Below are 17,414 nucleotides of genomic sequence, written 5' to 3'. Positions count from 1 at the left end.
CCCTGGTATTGAACATTCTCTTCTCTATGCCCATTTTCTCATCTCTCTGGTTGTCCCTTCCTTCGACCTCCCGCCTTCAATTCTCTGTCCCTCCTATCTAGCAAATGTACAGCCACACTAGTTAGGCTGCTGAATACTGCTGCAGCAAAGTCACACAGTCATGTGGATTTTTCAGTTCAAACCTCAGTATGCTAGGTAATTCTCTCAAACGCCCTTAGCTTCCTCTTCTTTTTTGCTTAAGAAGTTATAGGAGATCATCATTTCACTGCTTAATTCTTCAATGTCTTTCCATTTAAGGTAAAGTAAAATCTCTTTAGGGGCACCCCGGTGGCTCAGTCGGTTCAGCATCTGACTCTTGGTTTCGGCTCAGGTCATGATCTCACAGTTTGTGAGTTCAAGCCCTAAACCTGGCTCTGTGCTGGCAACATGGAGCCTGCTTGGGATTCTCTCTCTGTCCTTCTCTCTCTGCCCCTCCCCTGCTCTGTCTCTCAAAAATAAATAAATAAAAACTTAAAAAAAATTTCTTAAGTGTGACATATGGCACACACAAGGCTCTCTAGGATTTGATTCCTAGAGACTTCTACATAAAACCAGTCATTCACCAACATGCACAGGTGACTGCAACCCCAACGATTTGTCTCTTAAGCCCATTTAATATAATTTCAGGCCTCTGTGTCTTTACATACTACTGTTCTCTGCCTGGAATGTTTTCTCCTCCACATTCTTTGCTTAGTGAACTCTACTGATCCTTTAGAAATCAGCTTAAGAAAACTCTTTTCCAGAAAGTTTCCTCTAATCATACTCTTGGTGTAGATATCCTGTCTGTGTCCCTTTGGCACTCTGTGCATACATCTAGCATAATATTTAGCTTCTATAAATTTTCTTTTTTGTTGCCCCAACTAAACTCTAATCAATGTGGGGGCAGGAATCATGACTATGTTGATTTTATATTTGTAGCATCTATCAGTGCCAGCACATATTAGATGCTTAATCAATGTTTACTTAACAAGCAAGTCATTTGAAAATCTATTAGCTTATCTATAAAGCCTTTTCTAACCCTTAGGCAAAGGTGTTCGTTTTGCTCCTCTAGTGTGCTTTGTAGTCTTTCTAATACAGACCTCATCGACCTGCATTTTAACAGTCTCCATCACTTGGATTGTCTTTCCTACCAGATTAAGTAGTCAGCACAGAAGTAAGTGACTAGCGGGCCCCCGGGTGGCTCAGTTGGTTGAGCGCCCAACTTCAGCTCAGGTCACCATCTTGAAGTTTGTGGGTTTGAGCCCCGCGTTGGGCTCTGTGCTGACAGCTCGGAGCCTGGCGCCTGATTCAGATTCTGTGTCTCCTTTTCTCTCTGCCCCTCCCCCATTTGCAGTCTGTCTCTCTCTCAAAAATAAATAAATGTTAAGAAAATTAATAAAGAAAAAGAAGTAACTAGCTTGACATATATTATCAGGTCATGTACTGACCAAAAACTCTATGCTCTAAGGAAGCTCACTATGGCCTCCAGTCATACATTTCCTTAAGCTCCATCTAAGGGCCTAGGGCATAGGTGAATTTTCCTATCTCTTGGAAAGCAGTGATGGCTCAAAGCCCAAAGTAATATCCTTTTAATTTTTATTCTCTTTTCATGTTTCTGTGCTTTCCAAAGTTTAAAAATAAATGTACCTTGCTTTTTCATTAAAAGTTATTAGCAGACTTTATAAAACACATTGAAATATGTGCCTGCTTAAAAAAAAAAGGAGAGTAAGTCAGTTGACTAAGTCTGCTATCACTGTTCAAGGCTAATTAATTGTTCATACAATTAAATTTTAATAATGCTAACTAAAACTGGATGGATAGATAGATGGAAAGAAATTTAAAAAAGGACAAATACCCACCATTATACTTAACACTGTTGGCCAGAATAAGGTTGACATCATCGAGAAAGCTTTCCCGACTCTGGTACTTATGCTTGGAGATATTCTGTGATTAAAAGAACCAGGGACTCAGATTCATGTACAAAGTTACTTGATTCTAAAAACACATTTTAGATCAAATCACTCACCTTACGTATAGTCTCTAAATCCATTGGACTGACAATCACTTTGTAATAATCTGGAACAAACTTCTTATTAACTGGGTGATGAAATGGCCAAGACTAGAAAACACAAAGCATAAGAAATGAAATGGAAACCATTCTTTATACCAGAGACTCTCAACCTTCATTGGGTCACACATTTGCCTAACGCTCCAACAAAAGCTATGAACCACTTTTCCCAGAAAGACACACATTCACACAAAACTCCATATATAATTTAAGGGGTTCTTGGATTTCTTTAAGGATTACTATGCCCTGATAGTGTAAGAACTTTTGTTCTATACTCACAGTTAAAACTTCTTATTCCCTACTCCCCTCCAGAAGTTTTATAGCATTAACACATATATAACATGTGCCCACAACACAAAAGGAGATTGAGTTCAGAACTCCTAAGGGAGAATCATTACCAAATGATTCTCATACAGTCAACGTGGTAGCCCTGCCATAAAGTTGCAAAAGACAAAACAAACAAACACAAGACAATAAACAGTGGATAATTAATAAACTGTCATTTGTCAAGAAGCACCTTTCAATTCAAAGACTCCCATTAGCTGGCATCCTGATTTCTCTCCAGGGCTATTTGGGAGCTTTCAAATACTGAATGTCAGCAACAGGAAGAGAAAATCTCTCTATACCTGCAGATTCCTGGCCTCTGATTTTATTTATTTATTATTATTATTTTTTTAATGTTTATTTATTTTTGATAGAGACAGAGACAGAATGTGACTGGGTTAGGGACAGAGAGAGAGGGAGACACAGAAGCAGAAGCAGGCTCCAGGCTCTGAGCTGTCAGCACAGAGCCCGATGCGGGGCTCAAACTCACAAACCATGAGATCATGACCTGAGCCGAAGTCGGACGCTCAACCGACTGAGCCACCCAGGCGCCCCTCCTGGCCTCTGATTTTAATGATAAAGCACTCATACAGCAAAAAGGTCAGTTTTTTAAATTATACGCCTGGGGCGCCTGGGTGGCGCAGTCGGTTAAGCGTCCAACTTCAGCCAGGTCACGATCTCGCGGTCCATGAGTTCGAGCCCTGTTCCAGGCTCTGGGCTGATGGGTCGGAGCCTGGAGCCTGTTTCCGATTCTGTGTCTCCCTCTCTCTCTGCCCCTCCCCCGTTCATGCTCTGTCTCTCTCTGTCCCAAAAATAAATAAAAAACGTTGAAAAAAAATTTTTAATTATACGCCAGTTTGAATTTATAAACACTACCTTGCAGACTCCCCAACATACATAAACATACATCCTCCTGTCCCTTCCTTCTGTACTATCTTCACAATATTTAGCACAGAGACCACTTACATCTGGAACTGCCATCATCTTCTGGGTGACAATGTTATCCAGAATGAAAGAAAATGCCACTTGGTCATCATCATCCAGCAAGGGGTTGATAGCTTTCTCTAAACGAGCCAATTTGTCTTCTTTCTGATATGAAACAAAGCAAAGGAAAAACAGGTTTCCTTGAGGTATAATCACCCAGAAAATTATGGATAATTTATGGTTCAGTCGCCTACTGCCCTTGCCCAAAAAAAACCTAACTTTATTTTATTTATTTATTTATTTACTTATTTATTTATTTAATATAATTTATTGTCAAACTGGCTTCCATACAACACCCAGTGCTCATCCCAACAGGTGCCCTCCTCAATGCTCATCACCCACTTTCCCCGCCCCCCACCCCCCATCAACCTTCAGTTTGTTCTCTGTATTTAAGAGTTTCTTAAGGTTTGCCTCCCTCCCTCTCTGTTTGTAACTATTTTTTTTCCCTTCTCTTCCCCGATGGTCTTCTGTTAAGTTTCTCAAAAAGTCTAACTTTAAACTGTCAAGTTCAGGGGCGCCTGGGTGGCGCAGTCGGTTAAGCGTCTGACTTCAGCCAGGTCACGATCTCACGGTCCGTGAGTTCGAGCCCCGCGTCAGGCTCTGGGCTGATGGCTCGGAGCCTGGAGCCTGTTTCCGATTCTGTGTCTCCCTCTCTCTCTGCCCCTCCCCCGTTCATGTTCTGTCTCTCTCTGTCCCAAAAATAAATAAAAAACATTGAAAAAAAATAAAAAAAAATAAAAAATAAACTGTCAAGTTCAATTCCAGGCAGAAATTTCAGAGAAGAGAAATGATATTCTACTAAGAGGATCAAAAGGGATGTACTAATCGATCCTTTAGGTATTCTATCATCTATTCTTATAGATTACCAAAATATACATCCCTGGGAATTGATAGCCTAGTTCCCACAACAAAAACACCTTCACCAAGTTAGGTTTTACTATCACATTGTTTTTGCTGTAAAACTGTTGCTGAAAACACTGGACATATTGCTGATTAGTGACTTTTACGTAAGGGGAGCTAATCCAATAAATTCATTTCAGACTATACTGGGAATAAGTTTGTGTTCCAATTGCTCCACATCCTCATCAACACTTACTACTGTCAGTTTCTTAAATTATTTTTTAGTCTTTTCAAAGCTTAGCCTTTCTGGTGGGCATGTAATAGTATCTAATCCTAGTTTAAATTTGCATTTTCCCAATGATCGATCAATTTGGGAATCTTTCCGTGTTTATCAGCCGTCTGATTATCCTCTTTTATGAAATGTCTACTTCAGTATTAACATCATAATCATACTTCCATTTTTGTAAGCTTATAAAGGTACCAATTGGGGGGGGGGTAAAAAAATGGAATATAGATAATCTCTTAAAAATTAAAGGTCCTCTCTGCCAAAACGCAGTCTCTTAGCTCTGACTTCTTGGGAATTTACTTTCCTTGGCCCTTTCTAAAGTTATGTGGGTTCTAGATTTCAATCCTAGCTATACTACTTAATAACCATAATGCCCAGGGCAAGTAATTTCCTTCTATGGATCTCAGTTTCTCCATCTACAAAAAAAAGGGATTATATGATTTCTAACGTCCCTTCTTCTCTAACATACTAAAGATCTACTACTCTCACATTTCTCTACTCTTCCTTCTATTACATTCCCTCCTTCCTCAACCCTGCTTACTAGCCACCTTCAAATTCCACTGCTTTTCTCTCATTTTAAATATCTTACCTCTTTGAGTTTTTCATCACAGAGATCCAGCATGGATTGAGAGATCTGAGTCAATGAGTGCTTCGGACCTAAATGTATAGAGGAACAATAAGAGATGAGACCATTAAAAATGGGAGGCAAGAGCTGCCAATACCACTCGAGACTTTTAACACATTTACTTAAAACACCTAATATGTGCCAGGCACCAGCCTAGCTACTAGGTTATACAGATATAGCAGTCTTATCGCCATTTTTTCAGCGCTAACACATGGCAGATACACAGCATGGATGAATAAACTAATTTTAACTTCCTTATTTACATATATCCAACAGCACTATTATAGATACCACTGCCTTTAATACCTTGAAAATGATACAGTGGATGGGGAATGATAATTTAAGGATAGCTGAGAAGATCAATGTATGATTTACAATCTTTCCATACTTAGCATATAAAATTTGTGATTGTAATTTTTGTTTACAGAACTCATGGTTTGTGATGTCCTCCCAACATATGGCTAATCCAAAGCCTTTGTCATAAAAGACTCTCCATCCCATCTGCGACTATTTACCTTCCCTGAAATCCATAACAAGAGCTTCAGAAAATCCTTGAACTATTTCTTCCACTCCCCACTTATGGCTGCCCTGATTCACGCTCGTTATAGAGACAGTCAAGACATTTTCATCTAGAATAATTTGGACTGCTTCCTTTCAAGTATCCTTTGCTGATCTTCCTCTATTTTTTTACGTAAGTGTTCCTCCACAGACCCTAAACCTCAACTCTAGTCTCAACTAATTAATTTAGCATTCATTCGTTTATTCATCCAACAAATGATTAATGATGGTGTGTGATGTGGTCAGTGATGGGAATGAAGGGAAAATAAGACACAGTTCCTACCTTAGTTCTTGGGTCAAATGACATAAAAATAAATAATTGCCAAGACAGAGTACGAGTGCTTGAAGTATCTATGCATGAAATGATAAAACATCTGGAAATACAGACTAAATAAACAGGGATCGGCCATATGAGAGTAATTGTTGAACTAGATGAATACGTGTGCTGAGGTTTATTCTCTCTCTACTTCTGTATACTTCTGTGTATATGTACATGTATACCTACAGAGAAATAGAAACCTGAGTGTAAGTGCAAATAGAGAAATACATTGGTTGCTATGAAATATGGTAGGCTTGCATATGAGACAGGTTGTAAGTTGTTTTACAATTAAATCTGCATACTGGGAAGCAGGGAAGGCTTGCTGTGACTGACATGAGTCCTGTCATTAATGAAGAGTAGAGGTCCATCAGATAGACAACAGGGTAGACAGACATTCCAGAGGGAAGAAAAAGTGTACAAAAGTATAAAGTAAGCAAATTAATAGAAACGTGAAGCAACACAGTTCACAAGAACCACAAGTAGTTTGGTACAACTGCAATACAGGTATGTGTGGAGGAGAAATAGGAAATGGAACTTGGAAGGGGCCATATTATAGAGGTCTCAGAGGTGATAGAAAGACACTAAGGATTTTATACTGGAAAATAATTTTTCAAATTTGTGTTTTAGAAAAAAATACCCTTATCAATAATGTGAAGAACTGGGGTGCCTGGGTGGCTCAGTAGATTGAGCACCCAACTCTTGACTTCAGTTCAGGTCATGACCTCACAATTTGTGAGATGCAGCCCCATGTCCGGTTCTGCATGGACAGCACAGAGCCTGCTTGAGATTCTCTCTGCTTCTCTCTCCGCCCTTTACCTGTTTGCTCTCCCTCTCTCAAACATTTAAAAAAAACAGCATGAAAAATTAAGACAAGCAACAAAAGGAAAGTCTGGAAGCTGTTGCAAGGGGTTGAATAAGAAATGACAAGGGCGGGTCGCCTGGGTGGCGCAGTCGGTTAAGCGTCCGACTTCAGCCAGGTCACGATCTCGCGGTCCGGGAGTTCGAGCCCCGCGTCAGGCTCTGGGCTGATGGCTCAGAGCCTGGAGCCTGTTTCCGATTCTGTGTCTCCCTCTCTCTCTGCCCCTCCCCCGTTCATGCTCTGTCTCTCTCTGTCCCAAAAATAAATAAACGTTGAAAAAAAAAAATTTAAAGAAATGACAAGGGCTTCAACTAAGATAGGAGTAACAGAGACTGAAAGGAAGGGGATGTATTCCAGCAAACCATTGAGGATACAATTTATAGGATTTAGTGATCTAGGAGGGTGGGGAAGAGAGGGTAGAACCAACAATGACCATCATTTCTAGATTGTACAACTAGAAGGATGGTAATATCAACGGACACTGGGTGTTATACATAGGGGATGAATCACTAGAATCTATTCCTGAAATCATTATTGCACTATATGCTAACTTGGATATAAATTAAAAATAAACAAACTTTAAGAAAGGATGGTAATATCATCAATCTAAATAAAGCAATCAGATAAAGAGTTGCCAGTAGGGCACTGAAAAATGGACATGTCTGGCAGGCAACTGGAAAATGAGTATGCAACTCAGAAGAGAGGTATGGGCTGGAGACAGTGATATCAGTGGATATATGGTGGTTGAAGTCATGGGAATGAAAAAGATGGGAAGTAATTAGAGAAAATACTCCTGGAAAAGAGAGAAGAGAGTATCAAGGAGCAACAAGTGACCAATAGTGCCAAATACACTAAAGTTCAAGAAAGATTTCTAAGCACATGCAAAGATGCTTAACATCAAAGACAAAGACTTTATGTGTAGAAGACTACTTTATGTGTAGAATCTTAAAAATACTCATAGGGGTGCCTGGGTGGCTCAGTTAGTTAAGCGTCCAACTCTTGATTTCAGTTCAGGTCATGATCTCACAGTTTTGTGAGTTCGAGCCCATGTCTGGCTTTGTGCTGACATGCAGTGCAGAGCCTGGTTGGAATTCTCTGTCTCCCTCTCTCTCTGCCCCTCCCCCACTCGTGCTGTCTCTGTCCCTCTCAAAATAAATAAATAAATAAGCTTAAAAAATTTTTTTAACTCATAAAAAAGAAATGAGACTTGTGGCTACCAGAGGCAGGGGGTAGAGGATAGGGACACTGGAGGAAGGCAGTCCAAAGGTACAAAGTTCCCATCGTAAGAGAAATATGCACTAGGGATGTAATGTACAGCATGATGACTACATGACAGCTAACGCTGCTTTATGATATACAGTAAAACTGTTGAGAGTTAATCCTAAGAGTTTTCATCACAAGGAAGAAATTTTTTTTTTGCTTTTTACTGTATCTATATGAGATGACAGATGCTTACTAAACTTATTGCAGTAAACCTTTCACACTACATTAAGCCAAACCATTATGCCATACACCTTAAACTTACACAGTGCTATATGTCAATTCTATCTCAGTAAAACGGGGGGGGGGGGAAGATGTTCAATGTCATTAGTCATTATGGAGATATGGATCAAAACCACAATACCACTTCACATTCACCAAGATGGCTAGAATAAAAAAGATGAACAAGTGGTGACAAGGATGTGGAGAAATCATAACCCTTACACACTGCTGACGGGGTTATAAAATGCTCCAGTTGCTCTGGAAAACTATTTGATTGTTTCTCAGAAAGTTTTTTTTTTTTAAAGCTTATTTATTTTGAGAGAGAGAGAACAAGTGAGCAGGAGAGTGAGAGAGAGAGAGGGCTGTCAGCACGTGCTGTCAGCATGGAGCCTAGTGTGGGGCTCGATCTCATGAACCATGAGATCATGACCTGAGCCGGAATCAAGCATTGGACACTTTGACTGAGCCACCCAGGTGCTCCAAGTTTTTTTTAAACTTTTTTTTTTTTTTAAGAGAAAGAGCCCACAAGTGGGGCAGGGGAGAAGGGCAGAAAGGGAGGGAGAGGGAGACGGAGAGGGAGAAGAAGAAAGAGAGAGAGAATCTCAAGCAGCCTCCACACTCAGCATGAAGCCCAACATGGGGCTCGATCCCACATCCCTGGGATCATGACCTGAGCAGAAATCAAGAGTCAGATGCTCAACCAACTGAGCCACCCAGGCACCCCATCAAAAAGTTAAACATAGAGCTTCCATGTGTTACCAGCAATTCAACTCCTAGATATATATCTAGGAGAAATGAAAACAAATGTGTACACAAAAGCTTGTACACAAATGTTCACAGCAGCATTTTTTGTACTAATCAGAAAGTGTAAATAATGCATATGCCTACAAACTGATGAACAAATTTTTAAAATGGGGTATATCTATACAATGGAACATTAGGTGATGATAAAAAGGGATGAAGTACTGATACATGCTACCACGTGGTAGCATGTGGGTAATACATATTAAAACTGATTCCTTTAAATGCGTGAATTGGGAGCTCCTGAGTAGCTCAGTTGATTGAGCATCTGACTTTGGCTCAGGTCATAATCTCACGGTTTATGAGTTCGAGCCCTGCATCGGGCTCTCGGCTGTTCGGCTCAGAGCCTACTTCAGATCCTCTGTCCCCCTCCCTCTCTGCCCCTCTCCCCACTCACACGCATGTTCTCTCAAAAATAAGTAAATATTTAAAAATAAATAAATAAGTGGGGCGCCTGGGTGGCGCAGTCGGTTAAGCGTCCGACTTCAGCCAGGTCACGATCTCGCGGTCCGGGAGTTCGAGCCCCGCGTCAGGCTCTGGGCTGATGGCTCAGAGCCTGGAGCCTGTTTCCGATTCTGTGTCTCCCTCTCTCTCTACCCCTCCCCCGTTCATGCTCTGTCTCTCTCTGTCCCAAAAATAAATAAAAACGTTGAAAAAAAAATTTAAAAAAAAATAAAAATAAATAAAAATAAATAAATAAGTAAATGCGTAGATTGTATAGTACGTGAATTATGTCTCTATAAAGTTGTTTAAGTAAACAGGCATTTCTGGAATGTGGCCACTTGATCCAGCAATTGGGAGGTTACTGGTACTTCTGTGGAAGGCAACTTCAGGGTTGTAAGGTATGAACAGGAAGTGAATAAATAGAGAAGAGTATATGAAACATAGTGGTTAAAAGCATAGGCTCTGGGGCGCCTAGGTGGCTCAGTTGGTTAAGCATCCGACTCTTGGTTTCAGCTCAGGTCACAGTCTCACTGTTCATGAGATTGAGCCCCACATTGGGCTCTGGGCTGACAGCGCAGAGCCTACTTAGGATTCTTTCTCTCCCTTGCACTCTGCCCCTTCCTCCCTCTCTCTCTCTCTCTCTCTCTCTCTCTCTCTCAAAAATAAATAAATAACCTTAAAAAAAAAAAAGAGCATAGGCTCTGGAGTTATATATACCTGGATTCACATCTCTGCCACTTTTTAGCAGTGTGACCACCTTAGTGAAGTTATTTAAACGCTACAGGCTTATCTTATCTGTTTATCCATAAAAATAAGGATTATAATAGTACCCATTTCAGAGATTTCTTAAGGTGAAATAAAACAATGCAAGTTAAACACTTGGAGCCACTGGTAATACTGCTACTACTATGATTATCAGCAACAGGTTTGAGGAAGAAAGAGAATTGAGCTGGGGGGGGGGGAATGTAAGGCTATGAAAAAATCTTTACTTCTTATTTTTTTACTAACATCTCCACCTAAATGACCCACAGGTACTTCAGCTCTGTATTTTCAAAGTCGACTCTTACACCTTTCCATTCCTATTTCAATTTGATTTTTCTTTTTTCTTTTCTTTTTTTTTAGAGAGAGACAGAGTGAGGGAGAGGGACAGAGAGGGAGAGAGAGAATCTTAAGCAGGCTCCATGCTCAATGCAGAGCCCAACACAGAGCTCGATCCCACCACCCTAGGATCATGACCCAAGCAGAAATCGAGAGTCGAACATTGAACCGACTGAGCCACCCCCAATTTGACTGTCTTTAAGTATTTATCCTTATAATTTGAATGACAGTTGGGCCTAACCAATGTATTCTTCCCTTGTGCGTGTCCAGCGCTCTGCCAGAGAATATAAAGATGAATAAGACATAGTCTCTCCAGGAGGTCACAAAGTGGTGGGAGATTTGGATATATAAATAACTGTATACAACATAGTAAGAGTCATAAAAGTTGATTTAATTGTGCTGGGGAGCACGGAGGATCAAAAAATGGTATTTTGGGCAGTCTGCATAAGTCTCCATGAAGAGATGATATGAATTGGTCTGGAAAATATGAATGGAAATTTATCACCAAAAGGGAAGAAAGGGCATTCCAGACAGGGCACAGACTGTGCAAGAGGCATGAAGAAATGGCAACAGGATATTTAGTGAAATGTGGCAGGAATCTCTAGTAGGTGTGGGAGCCAGGCATTGGACAGGAGACTAGATAAACGGGTCAGGCCTGCTTGTGAAAGGTCACAGAATCTAGGTACTTCTATTGTCCCATGTTTACAGATGACAATACTGAGAAGGCTGTGAGAGGCTGTCTAGGGTAACTTGTCTAAGAACTTGTCTAAAGTAACTTAATTAGTAAGTGGCAGAGCCATGACTCATTCTCTGGCTGTACTCTTAATCCCCACGCTTATATACATGAATCTGTGCTCAAGGATCCAACTGGAGACCAGAAACCTTTATCTCCCCTATATGCAGAAGCTGTACTGTTTTCCCTCTTTTAAGACTCAGAGAGCAGATTTCTTTCTCCTTCCCTTTCCAGCTTTTGAGCAAAGGGAACAGATAATAGCCCCTATTAACAAATCTGTAGATCAAATCAAAGACTCACAACAAACACGGTCACAGGGACACACATTGCAGATACCATCCACACTGTCTCTCCTTTCCACTTAATTAGGCCCACTTCTTCCTGCCACTAATCTCCATGCAATTGTTTCATTTCGAAAGATAGATTCCAAATTCTCCAGAGGATATATTCAAAAGTGGGACTAAAAAGAAGCAATAATAAATGACAAAAATGTGCACTAATTTTCTTGACCCCAAAATGCATAATACACTGTAGATCATTTCAGTCAGTCCAAGCTAGTCTGAATTTAGGACTAGTAAGGTGACTAGGTCACTGAAAGGTGACCTTTGCAGTCAAGGAACAGGTGATTCTTACCATTGTAGGTTGCACTGTTTTTCACAATTAGCTCCAAATGTTCTCTGAACTCTTCCCGAGATGGGTAGAGGCGTTTACGTACATTTTCACGGAGTGTCTGTAAATCCATTGGTCGAGTGATGATTTTGTAGTAGTCCTTTACAACCTTTGCATTGACTGGAGTGTGAAAAGGGTAGGTCTGTGCCAACAAAAAATAGCATTATCCGTGAGCAAAGAGCACTTGCCAGAGCCAATTCCTGAAGACTCACATTTTACCTGTCTACCTCGCCATCAACTCTCAAAGGAATCTTTCTAGATGAAGCAGGTAGGTGTCTGTTTCCTCTAGTAAACTATTAAATAAACCCAAAAAACCAAAAAACTACATCTGAAAGAATTAGAGGAGTTCCTGGCCTGTACTCTACTGCCCTCTATCTGAAATCACAGACACAACAAAGAGCCTTACCATTCCTACTGTAGACATGAATGCAATGAACTCACATTTGGAAGATCTCTCATGTCATTGATGATAGACTCCAAGATGGATGACAATGTCACCATTGGGTCTGTCCGGCGTCGGTGGATGGACTTATGAGGTCTCTAAGGAGAAACGAGAAATCAGAGTACTCCATTAGGTAAGAAAAACAAAAAAAATAGTACTTTCTGGTTACAGCCTACAAATCTTGTAATGAAAAGTATGCATAATTTTCAGGGCAAGGCCAAAGGGAGAATCTAAGGCTGTTCCAGAGCCATGGGTTAGAGGGCTGGAGGAATCAATGAGAATCCCATCTGGTCAGAAGGCAGCAATGCAGATACTCACATTTAAGTAGTCACAGTGAACAGTGGTTCCAACTCGCCGTTTCTTCTTGGGAGGAAGTTGCTGTTTGGGGAACTTGAGAACCAGAGATTTTCTGCGAACCTCATCTGCACTGTAATCAATAACACTTTCATAGCATTAAGTCCGTATCTCTAGTCCCCAGAAAAAAAAAAAAAAAAAAAAAAAAAAAAACGACTACAATGAAGTCCAAAGTACCTGAGCATGAGCCTGGGGAGGAAAAAGCCAAACCAAAGGCCAGATATCCACATTCTAAGGCTCAGATCAGGCAAGGCCTCATATGATCTCCAAATAATAAAGAACTAGGCAAGCCACAACTTCACCTCAGTTTCCTATTTGGAAGATAAGGGAACTGGGATAAAGGAATTTCAAGAATCCTTCCAGCTCCAACATTCTACTTTAGGGTTCAAGGGCTAGGAAGCTGAACTTACTTACAATGGAAACAAGGAAGAAATTAAAATTTGGTTTGAAATAAAAATGAGTTTTAGTTTCCCTCAATCATTAAAAGACCATCCACCTTCTTCCTTTCCGTTGTATAGAATCAAGAGGCTACATTTTCCTTTTCTAATGTGCTTCAAAACATACTATTACAGATACTGATAAATTAAACCAAGAATGGAAAAGAGTCCCGAACTTAATAGGAGTGATTTATAATATTGTACATCTGAAATTTACGTTATATACCAATTTTACCTCAATAAGAAAAAGAACAAATGAATATAACTATGTATCAAATTGATTATAAAAATGACACACAAAAAAATCATTCAAATATATTTTAAATGTAATACCCTGACTGCACAACTTCAGTGGCATATAGCCTAAGGACAACAAACTAGAGCAAACACCTTGAATCTACTTTAAAGTTTTGTTGTTAGTGGTACTGGTATTGTAATTCTCAGACTATTTTGTATATAACAGATGTACAGACAGAGCAAATGATTCAACATCTTGATGCCAGGAACCAGAGAAAGGATACAAATATGAATGGGGGAAGAAGAGGAAGACTCTGTAGATATAATTTGAATTGGAGGTTTTGATATGAAGGTTTTGATATGTGATTTGCAATATAAATTTATTTCCTAGTTCCATCCACTAAAAGCCTAGAAGCAAGGACATCTCAGTGGCAATGAGCATACTTAACACCTAAATCTTGGTTCTAAATACCATTCCCCAATAAAAGGAACCAGGGCTCTTTGAAGAAATGGCTGATTCTAGGTCTTGAACAAGGAAATTTCAAGGACAGCCTAGAACATTTTGTGTTGGAAAGCAAATAAGTTCTCACAAGGACACAGGATCTGGCTTTAAGAGGTCAAATTTGAGACAATATGGGGATCACAATTAAAATAGTGTTAATACAATGGAGTACTATGTGGCAATGAGAAAGAATGAAATATGGTTTCATTCTTTGTAGCAACGTGGATGGAACTGGAGAGTGTGATGCTAAGTGAAATAAGCCATACAGAGAAAGACAGATACCATATGGTTTCACTCTTATGTGGATCCTGAGAAACTTAACAGAAACCCATGGGGGAGGGGAAGGAAAAAAAAAGAGGTTAGAGTGGGAGAGAGACAAAGCATAAGAGACTCTTAAAAACTGAGAACAAACTGAGGGTTGATGGGGTGTGGGAGGGAGAGGAGGGTAGGTGATGGGTATTAAAAAGGGCATCTTTTGGGATGAGCACCGGGTGTTATATAGAAACCAATCTGACAATAAATTTCATATATTAAAAAATAAATAAATAACATAAAATAGTGTTAATAAATTATATTACACTAAGTTTACAAAAGGAAGAATTTCAGAATCCATAGTAATAAACAAAAAGGAAAAAAGAGCTCTTCTTTATAGAATGCCAGTTAATGTAGAAAGAATGCTATAATTAGAAAAACCATGGTTTTGCAACCCTCAATGTAATAACTGAGTTAGGCAGTGATCATCAACGGATGCTACACTACGGAGAGAAAGATTGTTAGGGAACAGGAGATTCACCCACGTGCTAATTACAAAGAGAAAAACATACCTTTATTATAAGAGAGTTCTGGGGACCACCACTTAAACAAAATGATCAAAATAGTGAGAAAGCCTGACATTATATGCTTCTTGATGTGGTGCAGTAAGTACATATTATCACCTATGTAGTAATCTTGCCAAAGACATTTAATCCAAATGTAATCAATGAGAAAACAGACAAATCCAGAATATGGGATATCTTAGGAGACAACTGGCCTGGACTCTTCAAAAAATTCAATGCCATGGAAACCAAAATAGGCAGAGAGAACAGTTCTAGATTAAGAAGTATTCAAAATACTTAATGTTTGAACTGGGATTGGATCCTAAACTGGAGGTGGGGCAGGCCAAAAAGGACACTAAGACAACCAGAGAAATTTAAATAAGAACCAAATATTAGATACTACTGACCCAATGTTAATTTTCTTAGGTGTAATGGTATGTTATGTCCTTAGTCTTAACGTGTGGTATTTATGAGTGAAACAGCAAGATGCCTGCAACTTATTTCCAAATAGTTCAGCAAAAAAAAGTTTTAGATACATAAAAATGAAACAAACGTGACAAACATTAACTGTAACTTTAGAGGAATGATACACTCTATTATTCTTTCAACTTTTCTGTAGGTTTGCAAGTTTCTAACTAAAAAGTCAGGGAGAAAATGTTTTTTAATTTAAAAACTTCTCCACTTGATTATCCGTTACATTCTCTGAGAGCAAGAGGCAGGTAGGGATAACACAGTTTATGTCTCCTTAATCTTTCTGGGTGGTCCATTATCAGAACACTGAGATTAGGGTGGGCGCCTAGGTGGCTCAGTCAGTTAAGCATCTGACTTTGGCTCAGGTGGTGATCCCGCAGTTTGTGGGTTCGAGCCCTGCATCAGGCTCTGTGCTGACAGCTCAGAGCCCAGAGCCCACTTCGCATTCTGCGTCTCTCTCTCTCTCTCTGCCCCTCCCCTGCTTGTAGTCTGTCTCTCTTTCAAAAATAAACAAACATTAAAAAAAAGAACACTGAGATTAAGGACTACAAATATAGTGAGTGCCTGGAAGTACTCTATGCCAGGCACTGTACTACATGCTTATATAACCTCTCATTTTACCTTCACAACTACACTGGTAAAGGTGGTTTTATTTCGTAAATAAGGAAGTGGAGACTCAGTAAGTTAGGTAGCATGCCCCAAGGCAAGCAGGAGAGCCTAAGGAGTGCTTTATGACAAAAGACCACAATTTTCATTACTGGAAACAATTACTGAGGAAAATCCATCAAAACGCCTATGCCCTCAGTTCCACTTCATATCAACCCCTGCCCCCCTTCAACCTCCGACAGATCTCTCCACAGCGCTTTCTGTGTGCTCTTACCTCTCAATCAGCTGTTTCCCCAGGACGATCTTGGTCCCTTCAACCTTGATAAGTTCTTCATTATCATTATGAATGACAGTCTTTTCCAGCTCCTCCTCCTGCTCCTCGGTCATGGCAACAGGGTTGGAGGGTGGAGCATTTGTTTGATAGTAGAGGGGGCAGAATTTGTTTGTCCTCATGTGCCCAATGGCACCACAAGCCCCACACTTCAGCTGCAAAAGGGAAAGTATCAGCGTGTCAGAGGTAAACAGGCCACGTGAGATTCGCTTTACAAGATACATAGAAGGCAGGAGAGAAACAAAGGCAGGTGCAGAACTTCTGTTGTAACAGAACTGTTCTACACCTTTTAACCAGAAGCCACTAGACAAAAAGAGCGTGTATGGAAATGACACATTAAAAATAAAATACAGAGACTGGGCGTTTAAAAAAAAATTTTTTAATGTTTATTTATTTTTGAGAGAGACAGCGTGAGCAGGGGAAGGGCAGAGAAAGAGGGAGACACAGAATCTGAAGCAGGTTCCAGGCTCTGAGCAGTCAGCAGAGAGCCCAACGAGGGGCTCGAACTCACGAACCACAAGATCATGACCTGAGCCGAAGCTGGATGCCTAACCGACTAAGCCACCCAGGCACCCCCAGAGACCGGACATTTAAAAAAAATCAAGTGAGGAAGAAAAAGGAGAGGATTTCTACCTTCAATTTAAGTTGTAAAGTATGAAAATGTTAAATACGCTGGAGAAAGTCTCTTGGAAGCCCAAGGTATATTTCCAGTCCCAAGGAAAAGGATAATACCAAGTCTCTATCTCAGTTTTGCAACTGACCTGTTTCATCTGTAAAATAGGGTCAATACTCTGTCATATTTATTGAATACCATATATAAGAAAAGAACTTGAGGGGCGCCTGGGTGGCTCAGTCAGTTAAGCACCTGACTTCAGCTCAGGTCATGATTTCACTGTTTGTGGGTTCAAGCCCCACATCGGGCTCTGTGCTGACAGTTCAGAGCCTAGAGCCTGGAGCCTGCTTCGGATTCTGTTGTCTCCCTCTCTCTCTGCCCCTCCCCTGCTTGTGTGTGCTCTCTCTCTCACATATAAATAAACATTACAAAATTTTTAAAAAAAGAAAGGAAGCTGAAAATAAAGACCTCGGTCCATGTTACCAGCAATTTACATTT

The 17,414-nt window shown here is 40.2% G+C and overlaps 1 protein-coding gene across 12 annotated transcripts in view; it reads right to left on the bottom strand.

Annotated features, from left to right (window-relative positions):
• TAF1 (TATA-box binding protein associated factor 1) overlaps nt 1–17,414 on the bottom strand; it is an 84,150-nt gene that overhangs the window by 39,273 nt on the left and 27,463 nt on the right. For all 12 annotated transcript variants that reach the window (XM_045051356.1, XM_004000620.6, XM_019823954.3 and 9 more), the window contains exons 25-32: nt 16,247–16,458; nt 12,869–12,977; nt 12,550–12,648; nt 12,073–12,250; nt 5,110–5,177; nt 3,377–3,499; nt 2,045–2,137; nt 1,878–1,962 (exon numbers count right to left, since the gene is read on the bottom strand). In XM_045051356.1, coding sequence (XP_044907291.1) covers nt 1,878–1,962; nt 2,045–2,137; nt 3,377–3,499; nt 5,110–5,177; nt 12,073–12,250; nt 12,550–12,648; nt 12,869–12,977; nt 16,247–16,458 — 967 coding nt within the window. The remainder of the gene's footprint in view (nt 1–1,877; nt 1,963–2,044; nt 2,138–3,376; nt 3,500–5,109; nt 5,178–12,072; nt 12,251–12,549; nt 12,649–12,868; nt 12,978–16,246; nt 16,459–17,414) is intronic.

Source organism: Felis catus, chromosome X (genome assembly GCF_018350175.1).
Source record: "Felis catus isolate Fca126 chromosome X, F.catus_Fca126_mat1.0, whole genome shotgun sequence".
Classification (NCBI taxonomy): Eukaryota; Metazoa; Chordata; class Mammalia; order Carnivora; family Felidae; genus Felis; species Felis catus.
This window is presented reverse-complemented; position numbering and strand designations above follow the sequence as displayed.